General features: G+C 34.1%; 1 protein-coding gene across 3 annotated transcripts in view; it reads left to right on the plus strand.

The window, feature by feature from the left end:
* CSMD3 (CUB and Sushi multiple domains 3) overlaps positions 1–22,340 on the plus strand; it is a 1,111,380-nt gene that overhangs the window by 799,510 nt on the left and 289,530 nt on the right. For all 3 annotated transcript variants that reach the window (XM_069466068.1, XM_069466069.1, XM_069466070.1), the window contains one exon: positions 7,957–8,113. In XM_069466068.1, coding sequence (XP_069322169.1) covers positions 7,957–8,113 — 157 coding nt within the window. The remainder of the gene's footprint in view (positions 1–7,956; positions 8,114–22,340) is intronic.

The raw sequence follows: 22,340 nt of genomic DNA on the forward strand, positions 1-22,340 counted from the left end.
CGGTGACAAAGTTTAAGGCAATCTTTTTACCACAGTTGGCATTGCGTAGTTTAAAAAGTTATTTCTTATGCAATATGTAGACAAAATGGATGATTATGGAGAGGAGCCAGTAAAATAACTCAAAATTGGTTTTGAGAGTCTAGGGGAGAAAGGGGTAGAAGAAATGATGTCACTTTAATGAAAAATTAGATATTTAAAAGACTTGATTAATAACATTCTTTTAGAGATATAAGAAAGTTAGTAACCAGTTTTTTTTCCTAAAATGTATTATTTTCATGTCTCTTTACCATCTATGTATGAGTCTTTGACAGTACTGCTTGTGAGAGCCTATTGTTAAATTTTCAGTAATTCTGAGAGCTTGTTGTTGAACATAGCCATTACTAAAAATTAAATTTCATTACTATTAGATTGTAATTAAATTATAATTAAATTGACTTAAATTATATGAAAAATGAAAGCAATAAGTGCATTTTTTCATTTCCTAACTACTACTTTTCTTACTATTTGTGCTTTTGAGGTTATTTATGTACAGAAATAGTAGAGATAGAGATGTGAAGAGGCACACCATGAATACTATATTCCAACTGCGCAGTCAGTGATATCACATTGATAGATTAATACTGGCCATAGAGGGTGTTTATACCACAGAAATTGGCAAACACTACAAATCTTGGCTTGATTTATTGTTTTGTTTATTATATAGACTTAAGTAGAAATGGGTTGTGTCTGGAGCCATTATAGTGTAAACAGCAAAAATATTGAAGAAAGATTTTTCTAGTATTTGAAAGCTGTTATTCAGTTAAATAAAGAACTTGCTTATGTCATTTATAAACCAGTAAAGTTCCGACATAATCATGTTTTTGATTTTTCACTTTCCTCTAACTTGTTATCATAAAAAAAAATCAAGCAATATTCATTTAGGAACTATTCGTGTTTGTCAGTTGCAATCATAAATTGCATATATAAAATTTTGGCATAAACAATGAAAGCATTCTATAAGAACAAATTAGCTATATGAAATTTACAATCATAAATATTTAATATTTTATTCTTTTTTTGTAAATTGCATACTATACCTCCCTAAAATCAGGGGTTAGAAAACAGCCATCTGTGAGACAAATTGGGCTTGACACCTGGTTTTGTATTAATAAGGAAAATTTTATTGTGAGAAAGCCATGTCCATTCATTTACACACTGTCTATGGCTGCTCTTGTGCTGCAGTGACAGGATTGGGTAGTTGTGACAGATACGGTATGCCCCACAAAGCCTAAAACAGTTATTATTTAGCCCTTTTTAGAAAAAGTTTGTCCATCTCTCTTTACATCAATAAAAGTTATTTTTTAAAAACTATGTATGAGTATATATACATTCACCAGTTTGAAAGCTGATTGTTTAATATATTTGAACACATCAGTGATTTCATATGTCCATCACATGTATCTGCCAACTCATTGTTCACTGGTAATCTTGTAAGTCTTCCCTCAAAAGCACTCTCTAAATGTCCATTTATGTAGGAATGTTAGGCCTCATAAAACCCTTCACCTTCTCCCATACTAAGGGTCAGTAAAATGAAATGGTTTGTGAAAAGCCACAGAACTTTAATGTAGAGTTGGGACGTTAGCTCTGTTGTTCAACCAAAAAGCTAATGCTGCAGAAAAGCTGACTTTTCATTGTGCCCCCAGCTCTCTCACTAAAATACACTAGCTCATATAATTGAGAACACATTATATAGCTATTTCAAAAACCTAAATAATTCTATACAAACAACAGTTGTTTGCTCTGTTTTAAAGTATCTTCAGAGGGAATATAAGAAGTTTTGAAATAGAGCCCTTTTTGCTTAAGCACTGCAAAAATTATTCTTTCCTTTTAATTTAAACTTTGACATCTACTTCACCATTTAGAAAAATTTATTTAAATTTCCAAATCAACCTATGAAACAAATGGCCAAAAATGAAAATTGTAGTATTTAAGAAGAGGAACAATTTGGAGGTTTGTATGATTATACACATGTGCATGTGTAATTTCTGTTTCTTTTTTACTTAGCTTCTGCTTTTGGATTCAGATAACACCTTACTTGCTAATTCATTAGAGAAATGAGTGGGAATATGTTTTCTAATCATGCATGTACTATATCATTCACAACAGCAAGAGTTTTGAGTGTTGATAAGCACATTGTCGTAATAGTGTTTGACCTACTAGATTTAGGAGGGTCTGTACACCATAACTAATTTCAGGCCCTGATTCATTACAAAAGATTTGATAATTAAAACGTGGCAAAATTAAGTTCTAGTTTGTTCTTGTGTAATACAATCGGACGAATTGCAACCTTTTAACAAATTAGAGTTTCGTCAAAGTATTTCATTCACATTATAGAAGCTCTCAATGCCTTTTATGATATTCTTAAATCACCATAAGATTACTACTACTAGATTTTTAACAAAAGAAAAAGAAAAAGGACAATAGGCCAAAATAAATAAAATATACTTAAAGATCCTGATTTTAATTATAATAAAAATATGAAAAGTAACAGTCTGAAATAAAAGTTCTGCACGGTTCTGGTCAGATCCAATTTAATCACTCTGTACTCTAAGTTTACTTTTGAACAAAAGGCATACTTTGTTTGTTTTGTTTTCTTATGTATGTGCTTACATTCATACTTTAAAAGTAGTTTGTCTTAGGTTTCATAGCTTTATCCTGCCTTGTTGCCTTTATATTTTCATATATTTGAATACATTTGAAGGATTTTAGTTACGAGTTAAATATTATTGACTTGATCATTACTATACAAATCCACCCATGATTAGGTGGGTTTCGTCTCAGGATGTAAGGATTGTTTAACATATTTAAATGAATAAATATTATTCAACACAGAAACAGAAACAAAAACAGAGATCATGTGATCATCTTGATAGATTCAGAAAAAGCATGTGGTAAAATACAGCACTCTTTCATGATAAAAATCCTCAACAAACCAGGTACAGAAGGAACATACTTCAAAATTCTAAAAGCCATATATGACAAGCCCACAGCCAACATCATATTGAATGGGGAGAAGTTAAAGCATTCCCCCTAAGAACTGGAACAAGATGAGTGTACCCACTGTCATCACTTCTATTCAATATAGTATTGCAAGTCCTAGCCAGAGCAATCAGGTAAGGGAAAGAAATAAAGAGCAGCCAAATCAGGAAAGAGGATTTTAAACTATCCCTGTTTGCTGATAATATTATCTTATATCTAGAAAATCCCATAGACTCCACCAAAAGACTCCTGGAATTGCTTAATAAATTCAGTAAAGTCTTTAGTTATAAAATTAAAGTACATAAATTGTAGCATTTCTATATACTAATATTTAATAACAGTTAAGCTGAGAGTCAAATAAAGGAATCAATACTATTCATAATAGCTATAAAAAAACTAGAAATATCTTTAACCAAGTAGGTAGAAGAACTCTGCGTGGAGACCTAAAAAACACTGATGAAAGAAATCACAGATGACACACACAAACTGAAAAACATCCCTTGCTCATGGATTGGTATAATCAACATTGTTAAAATGTCCATACTTCCCAAAGTGATTTACAGATTCAATGCAATCTCCATAAAAATAGCAATGTCATATTTCGCAAATCTAGAAAAAAAAATTCTCAGCTTCATTTGGAAGGAAAAAAAAAAGCAATCCTAAGCAAAAAGAACAAATCTGAAAGTATCACATAACTTGACTTCAAATTATACTACAAAGCTATAGTAACCAAAACAGCATAATATTTGTATACAAGTAGAGACAGACCAGTGTAACAAAATACAAAACTCAGAAATAAAACCATCTGCTTACAACCAACTGATCTTCTACAAAGCAGACAACAATATACACTGGAGAAAGGAAGCTCTATTCAGTAAAATGGTGCTGGGAAAATTGGATAGCCACATGTAGAAGAATAAAACAGGACCCCTATCTCTTACCAGATATAAAATTTACTTTAAGATGGATAAAATCTTAAATGTAAAGCATGAAATCATAAAGATTCTAGAATAAGACATAGGAAAAACTCTCCTAGATAGTACTCTAGTCAAATAATTTATGAGTAAGGCCCCAAAGCAAATATAGCAAAAGCAAAAATAAATAAATATGACTTAATTAAACTAAAAAGCTTCTGCACAGCAAAGGAAATAATCAACAGAGTGAATAGACAACCTACAGACTAGGAAAGTATTCACAAACTATACATCTGACAAAAGTCTAATATTCAGAATCTACAAAAAACTCAAACAAATCAGCAAGGAACAAAAATAATAAAAAGTGGGCAAGAGACATGAACAAACATTTCTCAACAGAAGATATACAAATGGCCAACAAATATATGAAAAAATGCTCAACATTTCTAATCACCAGGGAAATACAAATTAAAACTACAATAAGATATCTAACCTTACCCCTGTCAGAATGGCCATTTTTAAAAAGTCACAAGACAATAGAGGTTGGTGTGGATGCAGTGAAAAGGGAATACTTATACACCGTTGGTAAAAATGTAAATTAGTACAAATTCTATGGAAAACAATATGGAGATTCTTTAAAGAACTAAAAGTGGACCTACCATTTTTTCCAGCAATCCCACTGCTGGCTATCTACCTGAAAGAAGAGAAGTAATTTTATCAAAAAGGCACCTACACTCATATGTTTATTGCAGCACAATCCACAATTGCACGAAGTGGAATCAATCCACATGCTCATGAATTCCTAGGGACAAATTTCCTTAGTGTTTACTTGTCTGAAAAACCTCTTTATTTCTCCATTATTTATGAAACTCAGTTTTGCAGGTTAGCAAATTCTTGACTGACAGATGTTTTGTTTAAGATGGTGAAAAATGAGGCCCCAATCCCTTCTGGCTTGTAAGACTTCTGCTGAAAAGTCTGCTCTTAGCCTGATAGGTTTTCCTTTGTAGGTTAGTTGTTGCTTTCATCTTGCAGCTTGTAGAATTTTCTCCCGCGTTTCGACTTTGGCCAGGTTTATGACCATGAGTCTTGAGGATGTCCTATTTGCTATAAATCTTCCTGGTGTTTGATGACCATCTGTTAGCTGTATATCTGAATCTCTGATGATAATCAGAAAGTTCTCCTCAATAGGTTTCCCATATTTTTTGCTCATTATCCTTCTCCCTCTGGAATACACCTATACCTCATATATTTTCTTCACATAGTCCTATATTTCTGAGTGATCTTCTTTATTCTTTTTTGTGCATCTTTGACTGACTGGGTTAGTTTAAAAACCTGTCTTCAAGCTCTGAGATTTTTTTCTTCTGCTAGGTCTAGCCTGCTGTTGAAGGTTTCTGCTGTATTTTATAATTCCCTAAATAACTCTCATTTCTTTAAGTTCTTTCATATCCTTTCTTATGTTGTATATCTCGTTAGCAAGTTTTTCATTTTCTTCATTCATGTCCTGAATCATTTCTTCGCTTCTTTGTGTTGGTTTTCAACTTCCCTTCAATTCCATTAATCTTGTTTGCCATCCATATTCTGAATTCCATTTTTGACATTTCAACAGTTTTTTTTTTTGTTTTTTTTTTTTTTGAGGGGGGAGTCCATGGCTTTGTATCTATTGTAATTCTTTGGTGATGTTGAAACAGCCTATTTCTTCAAGTTGCCAGAGGTTTTTTTTTGCTGGTTTCTTCTCATCTGAAACTTCTTCTTTCAGCCCAAGGCTGATAGGTTTGCAGGACACCTGTTCTCCTTTGCATAGGTTTGTAAGACACCTGTTCTCCTTTTCTGGGAACTCTTCTTTGTGAGAAGGCACGGAGAGGGACAGATGCACTGAAAGCCAGCAGGCAGGGATGCGTGCACTGAAAGCCTGTAACACACCTGTTCTCCTGTGTTGTCTCCATCTCCTGTAGTTGTCATAATCCAAGCCACTGCTGGGGGATATTCTTACAGATTGTGTATTTGTTCCTAGGCTGCTGTTGGAAGCTCAGGCACCAGGCTGCACAAGTCTCTCTCCACAGAGTGAGGTGGCATGACCTTGGCAGGTCACAGGACCTTGGCAGGTGCCTGGACAGATCACAGCACCTGGGCCACTGCTAGGCTATCTTCATATGGAGTAGTACTTTGGTCCATTGTTGGAAGGTCAGGGGGACTTGGTGTGTCCTTCTCTACTGAGGCAAGAGTTGTGGGAGATTGCCCTGCCTGAGTCTCTCCATGGTGGTGGGAGTGGCTGTTTGGCAAGGCTATCTAGGCAGTAGCTGCAGGTGTCAGGGCTGTAGGCTTTCACACCATCCAGGTCTAGGTGTAATGGCAGTATTCAGTAGGGAACAGCTTTTGGCCAGTGGGTCCATGGTGAAGAGCTGGACCACAGGTGTGTTGTTGTGTGGTGCCATGTGAGCATGGCCCACTGGCCCACACAGAGGGCTGGGGATCTTGTTCTGCTGGTTAGCACTTGGAGGTGCCCACAGCAGAGCATGTAGGTCTGCGCGGACATGACCTACAGTGCTTCACTCAGGGCAGGGGGCATGGCCTGCCAGCCAGCACACAGGATCAGGTTATGTGTCCTGTTGCAGGATGAGTGGGACTACAGGGGTGTGGCCTGTCCATCAGCATGCCAGGTTGGGGAGCATGCCTAACCTCATAGAACTTGTTTCTGCGTGGGTGTGGGACTCTAAGTGCACACAAGACCTGGGGGCTTATTTCTCTGGTCAGCGGGCAGGACCAGGGATGTGTGGCCTGCCAGTTGGTGTGCAGGTCTCTGGGAGTGTGGACTGCCATTTGCCCAGATCTGTGTGGACATGGTCCTCTGCACTGTAGCACATGGGCTGGAGGCCTTGTCCACTTGTCCGGTACTGGCTGCGGGTGCTGGACCACTGATGGCTGGGGCTCTCTTCCCACACAGGTCCTCCCCAAGGCTTCTACTGTGGGACCCCTCGAGCTTTTCTCAAGTCCCTGGGGAAGGATGTGGGAGGCCTGACTCCTATTCACAGGTGTGAGAGTGCATCTGCTCTCCCTGCTGCTTCCCTAGTCTGGCAAGGGGCGATGTTGGGTCAGCTGCAGTGAAGCTGATCCTGTGTAGTTCAGGAGCTCCAGACCTGAAAGGTCAAAGTGGGTCAGCTGAGGCAAACTAGGAACCAAGACTACTGGGTTCCTGCTGAGCCCCCTCTCCAGTGCAACTTCACTAAACAGACTCTAGGCAGTTCCCTGATCGGCAATGAGGCCCGCCACGGTGCTACTCTCGCCCCCTCCCAGCTTGAGTTGCAGTGTCTGTGCAGGGTGTGTGGGGCCCCAGGGCTCCCTCCTTGATCCCTTCTCCATGTGTAGGGGTCTTCTCCAGGTACCTTCCCATCTGGCAGGTGGAACTCCCCATTCCTGTCTCCTTTGCTCTGAGTGTCTCCCATTGGTTCTCTAATGGTCTACAATGCTCTCTGTAAGAAGGTCCATCTGTAGGTGAGCATCTACTTGCAGTTTTCAATCCTCTCCCAGAGAGTGTATGTGCAGGCTGCTTCTAGTCCACCATCTTGGCCCCCTTCCCATGCAAATATAGTTTATATTAGTCATGTTATTGGAAAAGCAAGTGTTTGGTCCCCTTGAGTAAGTTGCAGAAAAACAACCAACAAAACAACCAGCCTTGTGAATCAATTCTTATGCAGGTGCTGTCAAGTTTAAATGGTCTGCCATAAAAAAGAATTATTTTTATAATAAGAATAAAAGTTATGTAACATGATTTGAGTATTATTATACTTAGAGTCTAGTAAGTTTGAAATCTTAAAATCATCTATGTGGACTATAACTTTCTTAAGTTTGTAGGATATTTGTAGGAACTAATATATTTAATTGTCTTTGGGAAATGTACTGAGTAAAATTTTTGTAGAATTAATTTACAAGGAGTATAATAATTTCCTCTTCTTCATAGATATAAATGCATGTTCCAAATTGGTTATTATTGGCACATTTACATATTATTTATAAATATATTTTGCAGATTTATGATGGAAAAGATAAAACGACTCATCTACTAGGTGCTTTTACTGGTGCATCTATGCGAGGACTAACACTTAGTAGTACTTCAAATCAGCTCTGGCTAGAATTTAATTCTGATTCTGAAGGGACAGATGAAGGCTTTCAACTTGTCTATACCAGTAAGTATTTTGGAAGAATAAAATGGTCAAACACTGATGCTGAACATCTATTAAATGATTACAATATACCAGATGAAGTAATATCCAACACTTTTATAATCAATGTGTACTTTATAACTCCCTGCTATATATATAATTTTATTTCACCCTAACAACAACAACCCCCATAAACTACAGGTATTCTGTAAAATGCTATTGCCATTTTACAATTGAAACAACTAAGGTTCAAAAAGGTTACATAATCTATGACTTTGGGCTTTTTTATTTACATATTTTTAAATAATGGGATTCTCTCCATCCAATATTTAAGAAATACAATTAAGATTTTTGTGAAATGGAAATTCAATGTTTGGGCTCCCATCTGTAATTGAAAAAATGCACACAGTTCCTATGCAGTGATTATTGTTGGTCAATCATTAATGATAACTGGATGGTTTCAGGTAATTTTACACTAAAGAGTAGCTAAAGTTTTTAGTTTGTTGTGTTTTGTATGAAAAAATTCAAAGAGATCTATTTTATTATACTAAAGCAAGATATTTTAACAATTAAATAAATAGAAGTTTAAATAATGAGAACCATAGTTATGTGGGTTACATCAATTATTACATGAATTAAATGAATTTATTTTATCAGTATCATAATATAAGGAACAGACTAATTACATCAATGAACAATAAATTGTATTCAAATGATGTATTTATTGAGTTTCTACTCTGTTTAAGACACTGTACTAAGAAAGTAAAGTGCTCATAAAACAGATGTTACTGTCTGTGTTTAGTAAATTTATAATCTATCAGGTTATATTGTTTCTTGGAAGTTCAGAGTACTCATTAATACTATATAGCAAAATAAATTAAGTAGCAATATTCAGAAATATTTACTGCTAGAATATCTACTGACCCCTATACATTTTCTCAAGAAGTGGAAACTATTATAGAAACTGGGAAGTTAAAAAAATTATAGATTCAAAAATAATCACATGAGATCTTAAAGGGAATTTGAATCAAATTATCAATTGTGAAGACATTCTATCTTAATGGTATGAGAAATAGGAGACAGGAGAGAGAATACAATGATTCATGATATGAAAACATCCTTGTCCATAATACTGACACATTATCTATTTATTTCAAGGCTTTATTCCTACGTGTGTTAAAATTGTTACATCATTAGCTATACATAAATTAACAAAATGAATGCTGAATACATATTTTTAAATCCTCAGAACTGTGTGTACAATGTGATTTCTTATGAAGCCCTACCAAAGACAAATGAAAGTCCAAGCAAATTGTGTTTACAGGTATTACTGTGTGATGGATTAAAAACAGTGGTATTGAGTATTATTGCTCAAATATTACATAATTATTGTGATCTGCTTAGAAGAACATTTTTTTTTAACGTTTCCCTCTTTCTCCATTTTGTAACGGGGCTTCTGCTGATTTTAAAAGTCCTATTACCACAAATGGCACAATGTTTACAGAATAGCCCTTTTTTGTTCTGCATCATTTTGCATTTCTTCTTGTCTAAAATGTTTAAGAGGAAACCTAGATTTTCTTTACACATGACATCTGTGTAACTTGAGATTATTGATGCAAAGATACTGAGAATTGTAGGACATACCTAGATTTAAAATGGTATGGGGTGCTCAGGTGTCTGGAATGAGTAAAATCATTGACTTTATTTTCATTAGTGTGAGGTATAAGACATCAAAAAAGGGAAACTTTAAAAAACAAAAATTTGAAGACGTTCTTCCTTTCTTAATGACTCTAGTTGTTCATTATAGGATGTGTGTGTTTATGAAGATTGGAACCTATAGAATTGAGAAAAAATTATAAAAAGCAATTTTTAAAAAAGGGCAAATGTGTATCTATAAATAGATGAAACTAAAATATTTCAGCTTCCGATCTAGAACTAAAATGTTTATAGCCTATTTTCAAGGTGTCTCTGGATGTCATAAGGTCAGTAAATGATCCTATAATTTTGTGAACCAACAATTGTTTTCTAAGTTGTATTCTGTTGGTAGGGCTCTAGAAGTAGTAATACAACTGTTACTAATTGTATTTGTTCCTAAGTATTATTGCTGATGTTTATAGTGGCAACTCTTCTACATATCTAGGTTTCATATAGGAGGTAGTATTAAAGGTAGGGTTGTTGGTTCACAGAAATGGTGGGAAATATTTCAGGCAAGAAAAATCGGAAGAGGAAAGACACAGAAACTAGGAAGAACATGCTAAGCACAATCAAGGAAAATAATATGATTTAAATTCATTCCACATGCCCAGATTCTTCTCAAAATTCTAGTCTCAGAACAAATTGGCTTTTATTCCATCACCTTTATCTAATGACACTTGCCCTATCTAATGATAGTCACACTCTATCCCGTTATCCATTTTATTGTCTGATTATTTTCAGTTTTAGGTAGACATAATTGCATTAGTCTGAGATAAAATGAGGGAATACTTTAGAACAGACTTTTAAAATACACTTATTTCAACTGTCTTATCGGTCCATTTATTATATAATTGCTAAATATAGCAAATGGACTACTGGAAACAGTGGATGAGATTTTGCTTTCGGCTTCAAGTAACAAAAAAATCCAACTTTGGCTTAAACAACCAGGATTTATTTCATTCATATAAGAAAAAGTGAAGAGAGATAAAGTAGGCAGGTCTTGACTTAATTACTTAACAAAGTCAGCGAGTTGGCTACTGTCATTCTGGGCATGTTCAAAGTAAGAAGAAAGGAGAAATGGGTAGTGCAAACCACATATACCCCATTTAGTAGGAATATAAAAATATTTCCAAAGAGCCACTATTAGACATCCCTTTATCTCTCTTTGTCCAAAACTGGGCCATGTGGATATGTCTTAATTTTCCAGCAAAGCAAGCTGTAAAATAGTATGTGGCAGACTAAATCATTGGTTTAGCTTTAGACCATTATGATATTGTACCTGATATGGTTAGATTATATCTGGAAACAAAATCAGGGTTTTGTTAACAAGAAAGAGCTTGAGAAGACAACTTGCAGAGTATTCTACAATGTACAGCTGTTACAGATATTCCAAAAAATAATAAGTTCAAAGATATTGCATTAATATATGATGCTTCCATGACTAATAGTATCATAAAAGCCCAGAGACTCTTGGGTGCTTAGAAAAGAAACTCATTTGGCTCACCCATCATTAATAGTTTTAGCTCAACTGTACTAAGAAGAGTATGAACTTATCTCAATTTCTTCCACTGATAAATAAAATTATATTTATATCTAATATGGAAATTGTATACCATACTTGAGGGGAGAATATTTCTCATTCCTTTATTTTTCTAAAACAAATTAAATGTCTTTGGTCTTCAACTTTAGAGTTGTCAAGAAAAATCTCATTTAGTCTTTTTGGAAGGGTATCCTCCTTTCCTCAAAGAATTTTCTCAGTGAGCTCTAGTTTGATTAAACAATTAAAGTATGGACAGGTATGCTGCTTGAATATAAAACATCTGTGAGATAAGCTTGATCAGACCTTGACTACCATTAAGGAATCTCACCACTTTTCCAGTCCTCCAACCTCCCAGAATCCAGCTCCCTTTTTGGGTCAAGCTACTCTTCATTGTTCTTCTCAAAACAATGGTTATGCTTACTCTTGAGAAATCAGAAACTGGCTCCCAATAAGGATCTGAATGGTGCACATTTTCAAGTGCTTTACACAATGCAAATTAGTCATTACTTTCCCTTTGAAGAGGAACCCATAAAGGCATAGCTGTCTTTCCTAGAGGGTACAAGGGATTAAGGTGAGAGAAAATTACCATTTCCCTCTACAGTTGGAAGAATAGATCAGAAATTAAGATCATAATACAGTATCCTTCCTAAAACAGCACTCTGCTCTGGATAAAACTATACAGAGTTCAGCAAAACCCAATAGGATACTCTGAGGAAACTCCCTTCAACCTCTCAACACGCATAGCAAGAATGTGTTTCTAAATCTGGTATATTTTTCTCTCTCTCTCTCTCTAAAAGCTAAGATGTAGAGACATCATTTCTATTTGGTCACCTGACATATCTTCCTTTTTACTCCTTTACTGGAACTTAGTAACTTATTTATTATTGAAATTATTCTTCTGGGCCGGGCGCGGTGGCTCACGCCTGTAATCCTAGCACTCTGGGAGGCCGAGGCGGGTGGATCGCTCAAGGTCAGGAGTTCGAGACCAGCCTGAGCAAGAGCGAGACCTCGTCTCTACTAAAAATAGAAGGAAATTATCTGGCCAACTAAAAAATATATATAGAAAAAAAAAATTAGCCGGGCATGGTGGCGCATGCCTGTAGTCCCAGCTACTCGGGAGGCTGAGGCGGTAGGATCGCTTAAGCCCAGGAGTTTGAGGTTGCTGTGAGCTAGGCTGATGCCACGGCACTCACTCTAGCCTGGGCAACAAAGCGAGACTCTGTCTCAAAAAAAAAAAAAAAAAAAAAAAAAAAGAAATTATTCTTCTGGTCATAGGTTTAAATTTTATCTTTTCTCAGTGAAATGTTATATGCTCTGAGGATGAACAGAACACTGAATAAGACAAAGTTTATGCTCATAAGCAAATAACTTTTTAGTAGGGCAAGAGAGAACAAAAACTTATGAACAAAAGATAAAAGCACTGCATTTAGAAATAATTTAAAACAGGGCAATGGAATAGGTAGCACACAGCAGATGGGACTCCTGTAGTTTGTTCAGAGACTCTATCTCAGAGGCGATGTCACCTTAGTTGATACCTGAATGATAAAGAAGGACAGCCACATACGGATCTGGGTACTGAGGATTCTAAGCAGAAAGACTAGCAAGTGCAAAGTCCTAAAAGCAGCCTGAGCTTGAGTTGTATGGCTGGAGCTGAAGGAGCAAGTAGAATGGGACAGAAAGAGAGATAAAGTTGGAAAACAGGCAGGGACTATGTGGACTATAGTGTGGGGCTTGGATTTTATTTAAAAAACATGTAGAGCCCTTTAACATTATCATAACATTAACTGTAAGAGTTAAAAATAATAATAGCTGATATTTATCTATCACCTGTTAGGTATAAGCTATAACCCTATGAGAGAGCACTCTTTTTATCTCCAGTGAGAAAAGGAAGAAATATGAAGCATGGAAAAGATATCTTACTTCCAAGGTCACATAGCTAATGGGTGCACACATGGACATTAAACTGAGAGTCTCTGCTTCCAGAACTCATGATTTTAACCACTACGCCATACCATTTCCCAACGCAAGTTTTGGATATTTTATATTTAAAATTCCATGGATTTAATAGTTTTTAAACTGTCCATGTAAATGTAAAACAACTTTCTTTACAGTTAAGGTAATTCTCCACAAAGAAACTTTTGTCTTTTTATGCTTGAGAATCTGAATTTTTTTTATCAATCAAATTTACTATCAGGGAATGACTTAGTCCTAGTACCTTTCATGTTTTCACAAAGTCTCTTAACTCTATTTCTTAAAAATATGTTTCATTACAGATTCTTTTAGCTCATTTTTAGTTATCCAACTTTCATTCTGTAAAAAGAAATTGAGTATTTTTAACAACTATCCATTACAGAGCAAAATTGTACCTTTTTGATGGATTACAGTGTTTTCTTATCAAAAGCTGACTTTGGTAAATGCCCATGTTGCCCAGCTATTAGGCTGTACCTCCTGGCTCAGATGTTCTCTTCTTATCTCCTCTGCACATTTAATTTACTAGAAAACCCACTGGAAAAATGTCCATTATCCAAAGGGAAAACTTTAAATATATTTGGATCCTTCCAGTTTTGTTGCTTAAAATAATTCAATACTCTACACAGACCATGGCTGTTTCAAATTTTATATTCAAATTAAATATCAGCATTAGCTAATTTGTGATGCCTTTTCTTGTGTACTAGCCTTATAAATATATGATAAATTATCCTATTTAAACTCTTTAATTTAGTTACCACTGTGTTGTTGGCAATGTTAACCATGAAAAATAATCAGATGACCTATTAACTCTAACTATATTCTTACTATATAATTCATTTAATGCAAATGAAAGTAGAAAATAACTAAATTATAAGGAAACAACAAAACTACTTTATGTTCCAGCCTGAGCAAGAGCGAGACCCCATCTCTACTAAAAATAGAAAGAAATGATCTGGACAGCTAAAAATATATACAGAAAAAAATTAGCCAGGCATGGTGGCACATGCCTGTAGTCCCAGCTACTAGGGAGGCTGAGGCAGAAGGATCGCTTAAGCCCAGGAGTTTGAGGTTGCTGTGAGCTAGGCTGATGCCACAGCACGCTAGCCTGGGCAACAGAGCAAGACTCTGTCTCAAAAAAAACTACTTTATGGGGGTTCCATGTCCTATAAACTAGTTAACAGATATATCTGGCATTTCCTTTATTATTTAAATTTTGAAATTAACCAGGCAATAAGGACGGTATTGATGAATGTTACATCATATAGCACAAGGTATTCTAACTAAAATATTGAAGAAAGATTTCTTAATTAAATTCTATGTATTTGTCATTTACATAGACAAAATTGAATATAATTTCTTCATATAGAACAACAGGTGTCATTATTAGTTTCATAGTCTTCACATCACAGAAGCTTGGTAAATTTGAACTTATATGTCTAGGGTACATACTAATTTACACATTATATAAAATTAATGTCTCACCATTTGAATACCATTTGTGAATATTAACACTTTAAGATGTTTAGGGAAAAAATGTGGCTTAAAATATTTGTGTCTTTAAGATAGAAGATTTTCAAAATGAGGTATATGAGCAAAAACCTGTCAATAGTAACATTCCTGCCCTTCTAAGCACGTCCTTGAAGTGTATAATCTAAAATCCTGGCAACTACATTTTTCAAATTCTCTTGCCAACACAGATCTCTGCTTAGATTCTGCCAGTTAAAGGCAGTCCCATGACAGCTGAAGGGTGGGACTAATGAAGACTTTATTTTCCACCAGCAGCTGCAGGCAGGAATGTGATACTAGCAGGTGGTTGTATGTGGCAGCAGCGTTCCTGAATCCCTGGATTTCCTGAAAGCCAGCAGTGGTCTTCTAACTTTCACTCCCTTTGTATTTCCAAAATCATCAAAGCCTCTAATTTCTTATATTGTATCTTAACTAGTCACGATATATAAGTGGCTTCTGTTTTCCTGACCAAATCCTGATCATTAATCATCAAACAAACAAAAAAAAACCTCTCTATAGCAAAACACACTATAAACAAAAATGAGACATTTTAGAAGGAAATATTTATATAACAGTAAAACATAACTCTACAGAAAAGAGTCCTAGAAGTCAATAAGAAAAATAAATAGCCCAAAAGAAAAATATGGACAAAAGACAATTTCACAGTAGAAGAAATTTCAGCAGCCACTAAGCATAAGAAAAAATGATTAACTTAGTAGAACTTAAGAAATGAAAAGTAAAACCAAAATAATATGCTGGCATACCCTCATAAAGTAGATAAAAATTAACAAGCTGTACAATATCAAGTGCTGATGACAATTTGCATAAATTGAAAGTCTTATAAACTTTGGTGAATGTAAATTGATAAAGTCACCTAGGAGAGCAATTTGCCAATATATTGTAAAATTCCATTCCTGGATATATCTAAAGTATGCCAACTATACTTTTTGGCCAAACACCAAATGGCTGATAGCTTGACTAAATTAATATTTAGTCAAAGCTGAATACCACCACCCCAAAATGAAGTACAAATATGTGATGTACAATACACAAAGTAGCACATTTAATATCACTTTTTAAATTCTCAACATATTAAAATTTAGGAAAGTCTGTCAGTAATGTATGTTTTACTCAAAACTTTATACATAGCACTCAAAGCATTGAAATTAAAAAAAAAAAAAAATCCTTTACCTTAACTCCTGAAAGCAATTGGAAATGCATAGCGACAATTTGTACAAGCTTTCTTGTTTAAATTCTTTCATAAACTCAAAACGGCAAGATGTTGTCTTCTTAAAGCATTCTTCTAAAGTAGCAACTTCAAAGTTTGATGTTTGATATAGTTTAATTAGTGAGAAATACATGTGTATTAATTTTTTTGATTAGTTTGATTAGTGAGAAAAAAGGAATGCATAGTTATTTTTCAACACTTTCTCTTTTTCTGTATTCCTTTTATATTCATTTTTATGTCCAGATCAAGAAGGATTATCATAGCTGTTTTGTATGATCTTAGAGTATTTCCAGTTTATGAATTTTGAGGTGGCAAAGTTGACATTCTGCTTTATATCCCTTTCCATTTAAATATAAAGAATTCTATAAGACTTCCCCCCCCCCATGATCCATGGCCTAAATAGAATTTAATAACCATATAGTAAATATAGTTCTTAAAAATTATTCTGCTTAATATTGTGAATTAAATTCACCAAATAATACTATAGAGATTAAAATTGTTATAGAATAATCTTTATCTCTGCATTATTTCAACTTTACTAACATTTATGGTTTCAAAAAGTACATTTCTGTAATGTATTTAGCTAACGTATTTTCCTAATTTCCTGTTGAACAATCTATTCCATTTTTTTATTTAGCAATTTGAAAGCTTTTACTTTTGGTATATAAAATTAACATATCTTTTTTTAATAGAAAATTAACAAAGAATAAACAAAAAAGCAAGAATTAGAGGAAGATAAAATTATAAAAATAGAAGTAGTTCTGGGGGTTAGGTAATGCAGGGCTTTTCTATTATTCTAAAAGTTTGATGCTCAGACAATAAGTGATGTGTAACTGTTGAAACTTACATGGTATTCTGTTGTGATCAACAGAATTAAAACATAAGAGTTTTAATTAAGATACTCTGGTGACAAAGCCATACCAGTTAGGAGATAACTCAAATAACCCTTGGTCTAGGATGTTTTCACTAAGTATAGAGAAATGGCAACACACAAGTTATAGTTAGAAATAAAAATGAACAAGGTTTGGTAAATAGGATGAAGGAGTCACCAAATAAGATCAAGACTGTGAGAAAATATGATGAATTTATTTGAAGACATTTAGAATGCAAAGTGATCCAAAAATATCTAAGAGTAGACAATGATTACATTTTCAGTAGAGGAATCTGATGTTAGTTAATAGTTGAAGCCCTAACATTGTGAAAAGAGAAGTAGTGTGTGGATAGTACCAATAACTTCAGGAACGTCATCTTTTAACTTGTGAATTAAGACAGAGAAACCCAAAAACAACACAGAGAAAGTCAGAAATAGAACAAGGTAAGTTTGGGGTTATATAAATTTAAAGACTAGGAAATTGCAAGTGAGGTTAATATCATCACATGCAGAAGAAACAGATAAGAAGATAAATGCTGAAAAATCTGGTTGATTTGTCAATGAAGAGGTCAAGAGTGAAGCTGATTTAGTGGAGCTGTTGAGGGTAGAAACGTAATTACAGTAGGTTAAAGGCTGATGAGAAGTGGGAAAAGAGAGCTTGAAGTGCCATGAACACAGGACCAGGTCTTTCCTGTTTCTCTTAGTATCTCCAGACATTGCACAGAATGGTGACACAAGGAAGGTTTTCAATAATTGAGTGTTGACAGATAAGCAGAGATTGACTGATTCATCACTATCCTTAGCAGAAATGGAGCTGAAAGAGAAAGAAAAGAAATTGAGCAATAGCTAGAGGGGAATGAAATAATGAGAAATTTTATTTTTTTTGTATTTCTATATGGAAATTGAAAAGCAGTTGCCAGTATTAGAAATAAAGATTGGAATATATAAGACATTAATGGAGAGCTAAATTACCAAATATGGTGTAAGAGATGAAAGCATTTAAGATAAAGAGTAAAGGTGTGGCAGTCTTATCCCTTGAGCCTGGAAGGGAGGAATTATGGCTGTGATGCAGATAAGTTGGAAACTTTCCATTATATTCTGTTAAAATATAGTGTAGATTTTACATCTCTTAATATATAAGACATGACAATTTTCTAAGGGTGAAAAGTAAGGGGTTACCCAAAGAAGAAAATTTGTGAGAAAGAATTATAGATAACAGACAAGAAAAACCATTGATATGCAGCACTGAAGTTAAATCTAAGGTTAGAAGCACCAATTCAGAATATCACTCATTCACAAAACTGAGTAATTTTTAAGAACTAGATATACCAGAAAGTATTAATTGTATATAATTCTAAGATTAGGCATTTTGGGTAAAAGAGTGATGAAAACAATGTGCAAACTATGCAGTTTGGATGATCATCTGCTATGATGCTTCAGTAGGGAAATAAAGGTGAAGAAGGCCTTTGGCCTTGTGAGAGGGAAAAAAAATCAAAAAATTGGAGATTTTTGATGAAGTTAAATAGCAAGTGTTAGTAAGAACTGAAGGTATGAAAGGGAAGGTATATATCAACATATCTTCATTGACCATTAAATACTTGAGAATTTGGCTAGGTGCTGTGTCTCACACCTGTAATCCCAGCACTTTTGGAGGCCAAGGAGGGAGGATTACTTGAGGCCAGGAGTTCAAGACCCACCTAGGCAACAAAGCAAGACTCCCATATCTACAAAAAAAAAAAAAAAAAAAAATTAATTGGGCATAGTGGTAGTGTCTGTAGTCCCAGTTAACTCCAAGGCTAAGATGGGAAGATTGCTTGAGCCCAGGAGTTTGAGGTTACAGTGAGCTATAATCGCATCATTACTCCAGCCTGGGCCACACAGAGTGAGATCCTATCACTTAAAAAAAACAAAAACTCTAGAATTTAACTGAATTTCAAAAATAAATAAATAAATGAATGAATAAAATAAAGCATGTAAGAGCCCTTTTATTTTAAGTTACATCAAAGATGGCTACATCAATTCAGAATATCACCCACTCACAAAACTGAGTGATTTCAAGAACTAGATGTACCAGAAACGTAAATTTTCAGGTGTAATTCATATTACTAAACTATGAGGCTTATTTCTGTTATTGTAGTGTTTTGCTGACAAGACATCACCCTATGAGAACACATAGTTGTTTATAAATAAATTGAGAAGAATTATGTTGAGGTCAGAATTTAACTACTTATCTTTTAGTAAGCCAAACAGAAATTAAATAACAGGTTAGCAGATTTTGATTGACTCTTGAGGACAAAATGAACTTTGGATCTTTACATGGTGCCTGCCCTATAGAAACACTGTACATGAGCAAAAGGAGACACAGAAGTAAGTATAGGTGTTTTGCAGCAGTGAAAAATTGGAAACAATATAAATGCTTATTAGCTGGAGAATAAATAAATCAGTTTTGAAATATGTCACCAAAGAAATATCAAAGAATAGTTAACATGAATAAATTCTGTGTGTATGTGCATAGGTGCATAAATATAAAGGTAAAAATAGTACCTACAATACTGGACAATAAGCAAAGCCCCGGAAGAATTTTTTAAATGATTTTATTATTTATAAAATGTATGAATACTTACAAAATATACTACATATTGCTCGTAGACATAGATATGTGGTAAAAATATATTTGTGAAAATCATATGTTGTCAGGATGTATGCTAGCTCTAAGTAGACAAAAAACAGAAAGAGATTTGAAAAGGATACAAAAGGATTTTTAACTTGTTTTGCAATATTTCTTAATAATATTCATGTGAATGTGAATTAATCTGAATTAATATTAATCTGAAGCAACTATGATACAAAACTGGAATCCAATAAGCTAGAGGGTGAATTTGTTGTTATCTTTTGTATCCTTCTGTAGATTTTAAATAATAGCTTAAAAATAAATTAGAAATCCTTAGATAAATATACTACATGGTGGCAGGAAAAGAATTAGATCTCAGTTTAAGGTATTCAGAGAGTCAAAAGGATTAAGGTAATCGGATTTTCAGTTCATTTTGTACTTGAAACTTTTACTTCATTAGAGTATCAAATTTCACAAGAAATGGTGAATATTTGTAGCATAAGTGATTTTTCATACACATCTTTAATTTTCAGTTTCAAATATTTGAGCTTTTCAATAAAAAGACTGGTAGCTGAATGTTTCCATAAAGATAAAACATTTCTGAATATTTATGAATACGCAACAATAAGTCTACCAAATTGGACTAAATTATATTGTGCTTTGTGGGTTATATATGATTGTCCATGTGCATTTTTATTTACAATGCAACGTACTTTAAATTATCTTAATTTACAAGTAATACCTCCATTTTGCCTCATCACCAGCAATTACCAACCACATTTACAGAACATCCAAATTAAGGAAGTATAAATTTGGTAAACCTTGAAAAGAGAGCTTGGTTTAGACTTTTATTGTGAGAAATGATATAAGGTAAAACTCAAAATTTGTTGCATCTTGAATGATAAATTGAATAGTATGTCTGGTAGAAGGAATGCAAACTCAGAATCTTTGAGCAGGGACACTTCAAAAGTAGTATTAAGTATACAGATTCATGCAAAGTAATATGTTCTGAAATTTTACAGTTACTGCTTCTATGTTTTGTCTGCTTGAAAGACTGACTTGCTTGATCATGTATTCTTTATATTTCATTATATATATCAAGATTTGAGTTGACTGCTAGTCTCTTGTATGGCTCTGTTTCTGAGGCTGTTTGTGTTTAGCTTATTTTAATACATGTTCACCCAAGTGGTGTTGTCATAAACTGATCCATACAGGAAATTCTTGAAGCTTTCTTTCTTTCGTTTTTTTAATTTGTCTCTCACATTTCAGTTTCTTATTGGTATTACTCTAACTTATTTTTCAGTTGTGTCCTGGACATAATTGCCTCTAAGAATGCACATTCATTCATGAGCATTATTGAACATCAGCTATGTGCCAGGATTTGTGCTAGATAGGCACAGTGGGAAAGAGGGGTAAAAAACAAAATAATTTCAGCCTATGGAAAAACATAGAAAAGAAACAAATTAAATTAATTAAATTTAATTAATTAAAATGTACAAAATAATTCTATGGTTTAACAGAGGAGGGGGTGATTAAGACTCCCTAGAAGAGATGAGGAAGGACTTTTTATGTTCTCTGAAAGCTAACGTTTCTGTCAACACACAGAAATTACAACATAAACTTAGTACTTGAAGCTACATAAGTTCTTGTAATCTTACATATGTTGTGACATTCTAGGAAGTTAATAGTGTAAATTAGTGATTTGGTACCAGTGAGCTAATATGTTTTTTGCTTTCTGGTTCAAATCTAGATTAATTTGGTCAAGGATCTATGTTTATAAAAGAGATGCAAATGTCTTTTTGATTGTCATATAATTTTTTTAAGATACAAGTAAAAATTTTTTTTTCTCTAACATTTTTATCTTGAAATAACTGATTTCACTCATTCATGAGGCTCTAGAATATTCTTTATAGACTTTTATTCTCAGAAGCTATAACTGATATAATTTTGTATCTAATTATATCTGGTGTATTCATTATATCATTTATCCTACATTTCTGTATTTTGTAAAACATTAAAGACAGAAGAACTACATAACTAGGAAGCTTAGATTTTGATTTATCGTATTTGGTTTAACTTATGAAGTGTATTTTTCTAGTTCCTTCAGGATCTTAACAGTGCCCTGTATTATGACTATTGTTTTTTAATATTCACTTCTATTAATTTTACTCTGAATATGCAGACAAGGTATTCTGAATCTAGACAGATTAGTTATTGTTAAGTAATGCAATGTTAATGATGATGATGGTAATGATGACATCTGTGTCAGTCCTCCTTTGACCCAGTCCTTATCCCTGTAGCAACATGACGAAAACTTGATGAAAAAAATCTTCTACACATAGCCAAGGGCAGAAAAAAATGGGCTTGCTCTGCTTAAGGCAGCTTTCTCTCTTTCCTCTCCTGCAAGGAGGGAGAAAAACTTGTGCTCTTTAGAGATGAGGTGGAAAGCATCATGGGTTCTCTAATCTTTTCGAATGTAAATATATCTCTCCAAGGGCCATATTAGGCTCCTGTGTCTCTAGCTTTTATAACCTAGAGATGTCTGTAAATTTCTGGGCTTCATCCTCTCTTGAAATGTAAACATAAACCTCTTTCACAGTTAGGTAAATCTCTGTGGAGTTCTCTAACTACTCAAGACAGTTGTAAATTAACTTCCCAAGGGTGTCTCTTAGCTCAGGGTCTTAATTTATAGCAAATTCATGCAGAAAGGCCCAACTTTGCAGAAATAAAAAGTATTTTCTCTACACCTAAGAATGACAACATGTAGGAAGCTTCTATTTTTTTTCTATGAGAATTTTTGAGAACTGTACTTTTTCTGAAGCAAGTAGA

Source organism: Eulemur rufifrons, chromosome 3 (assembly GCF_041146395.1).
Source record: "Eulemur rufifrons isolate Redbay chromosome 3, OSU_ERuf_1, whole genome shotgun sequence".
Taxonomy (NCBI): domain Eukaryota; kingdom Metazoa; phylum Chordata; class Mammalia; order Primates; family Lemuridae; genus Eulemur; species Eulemur rufifrons.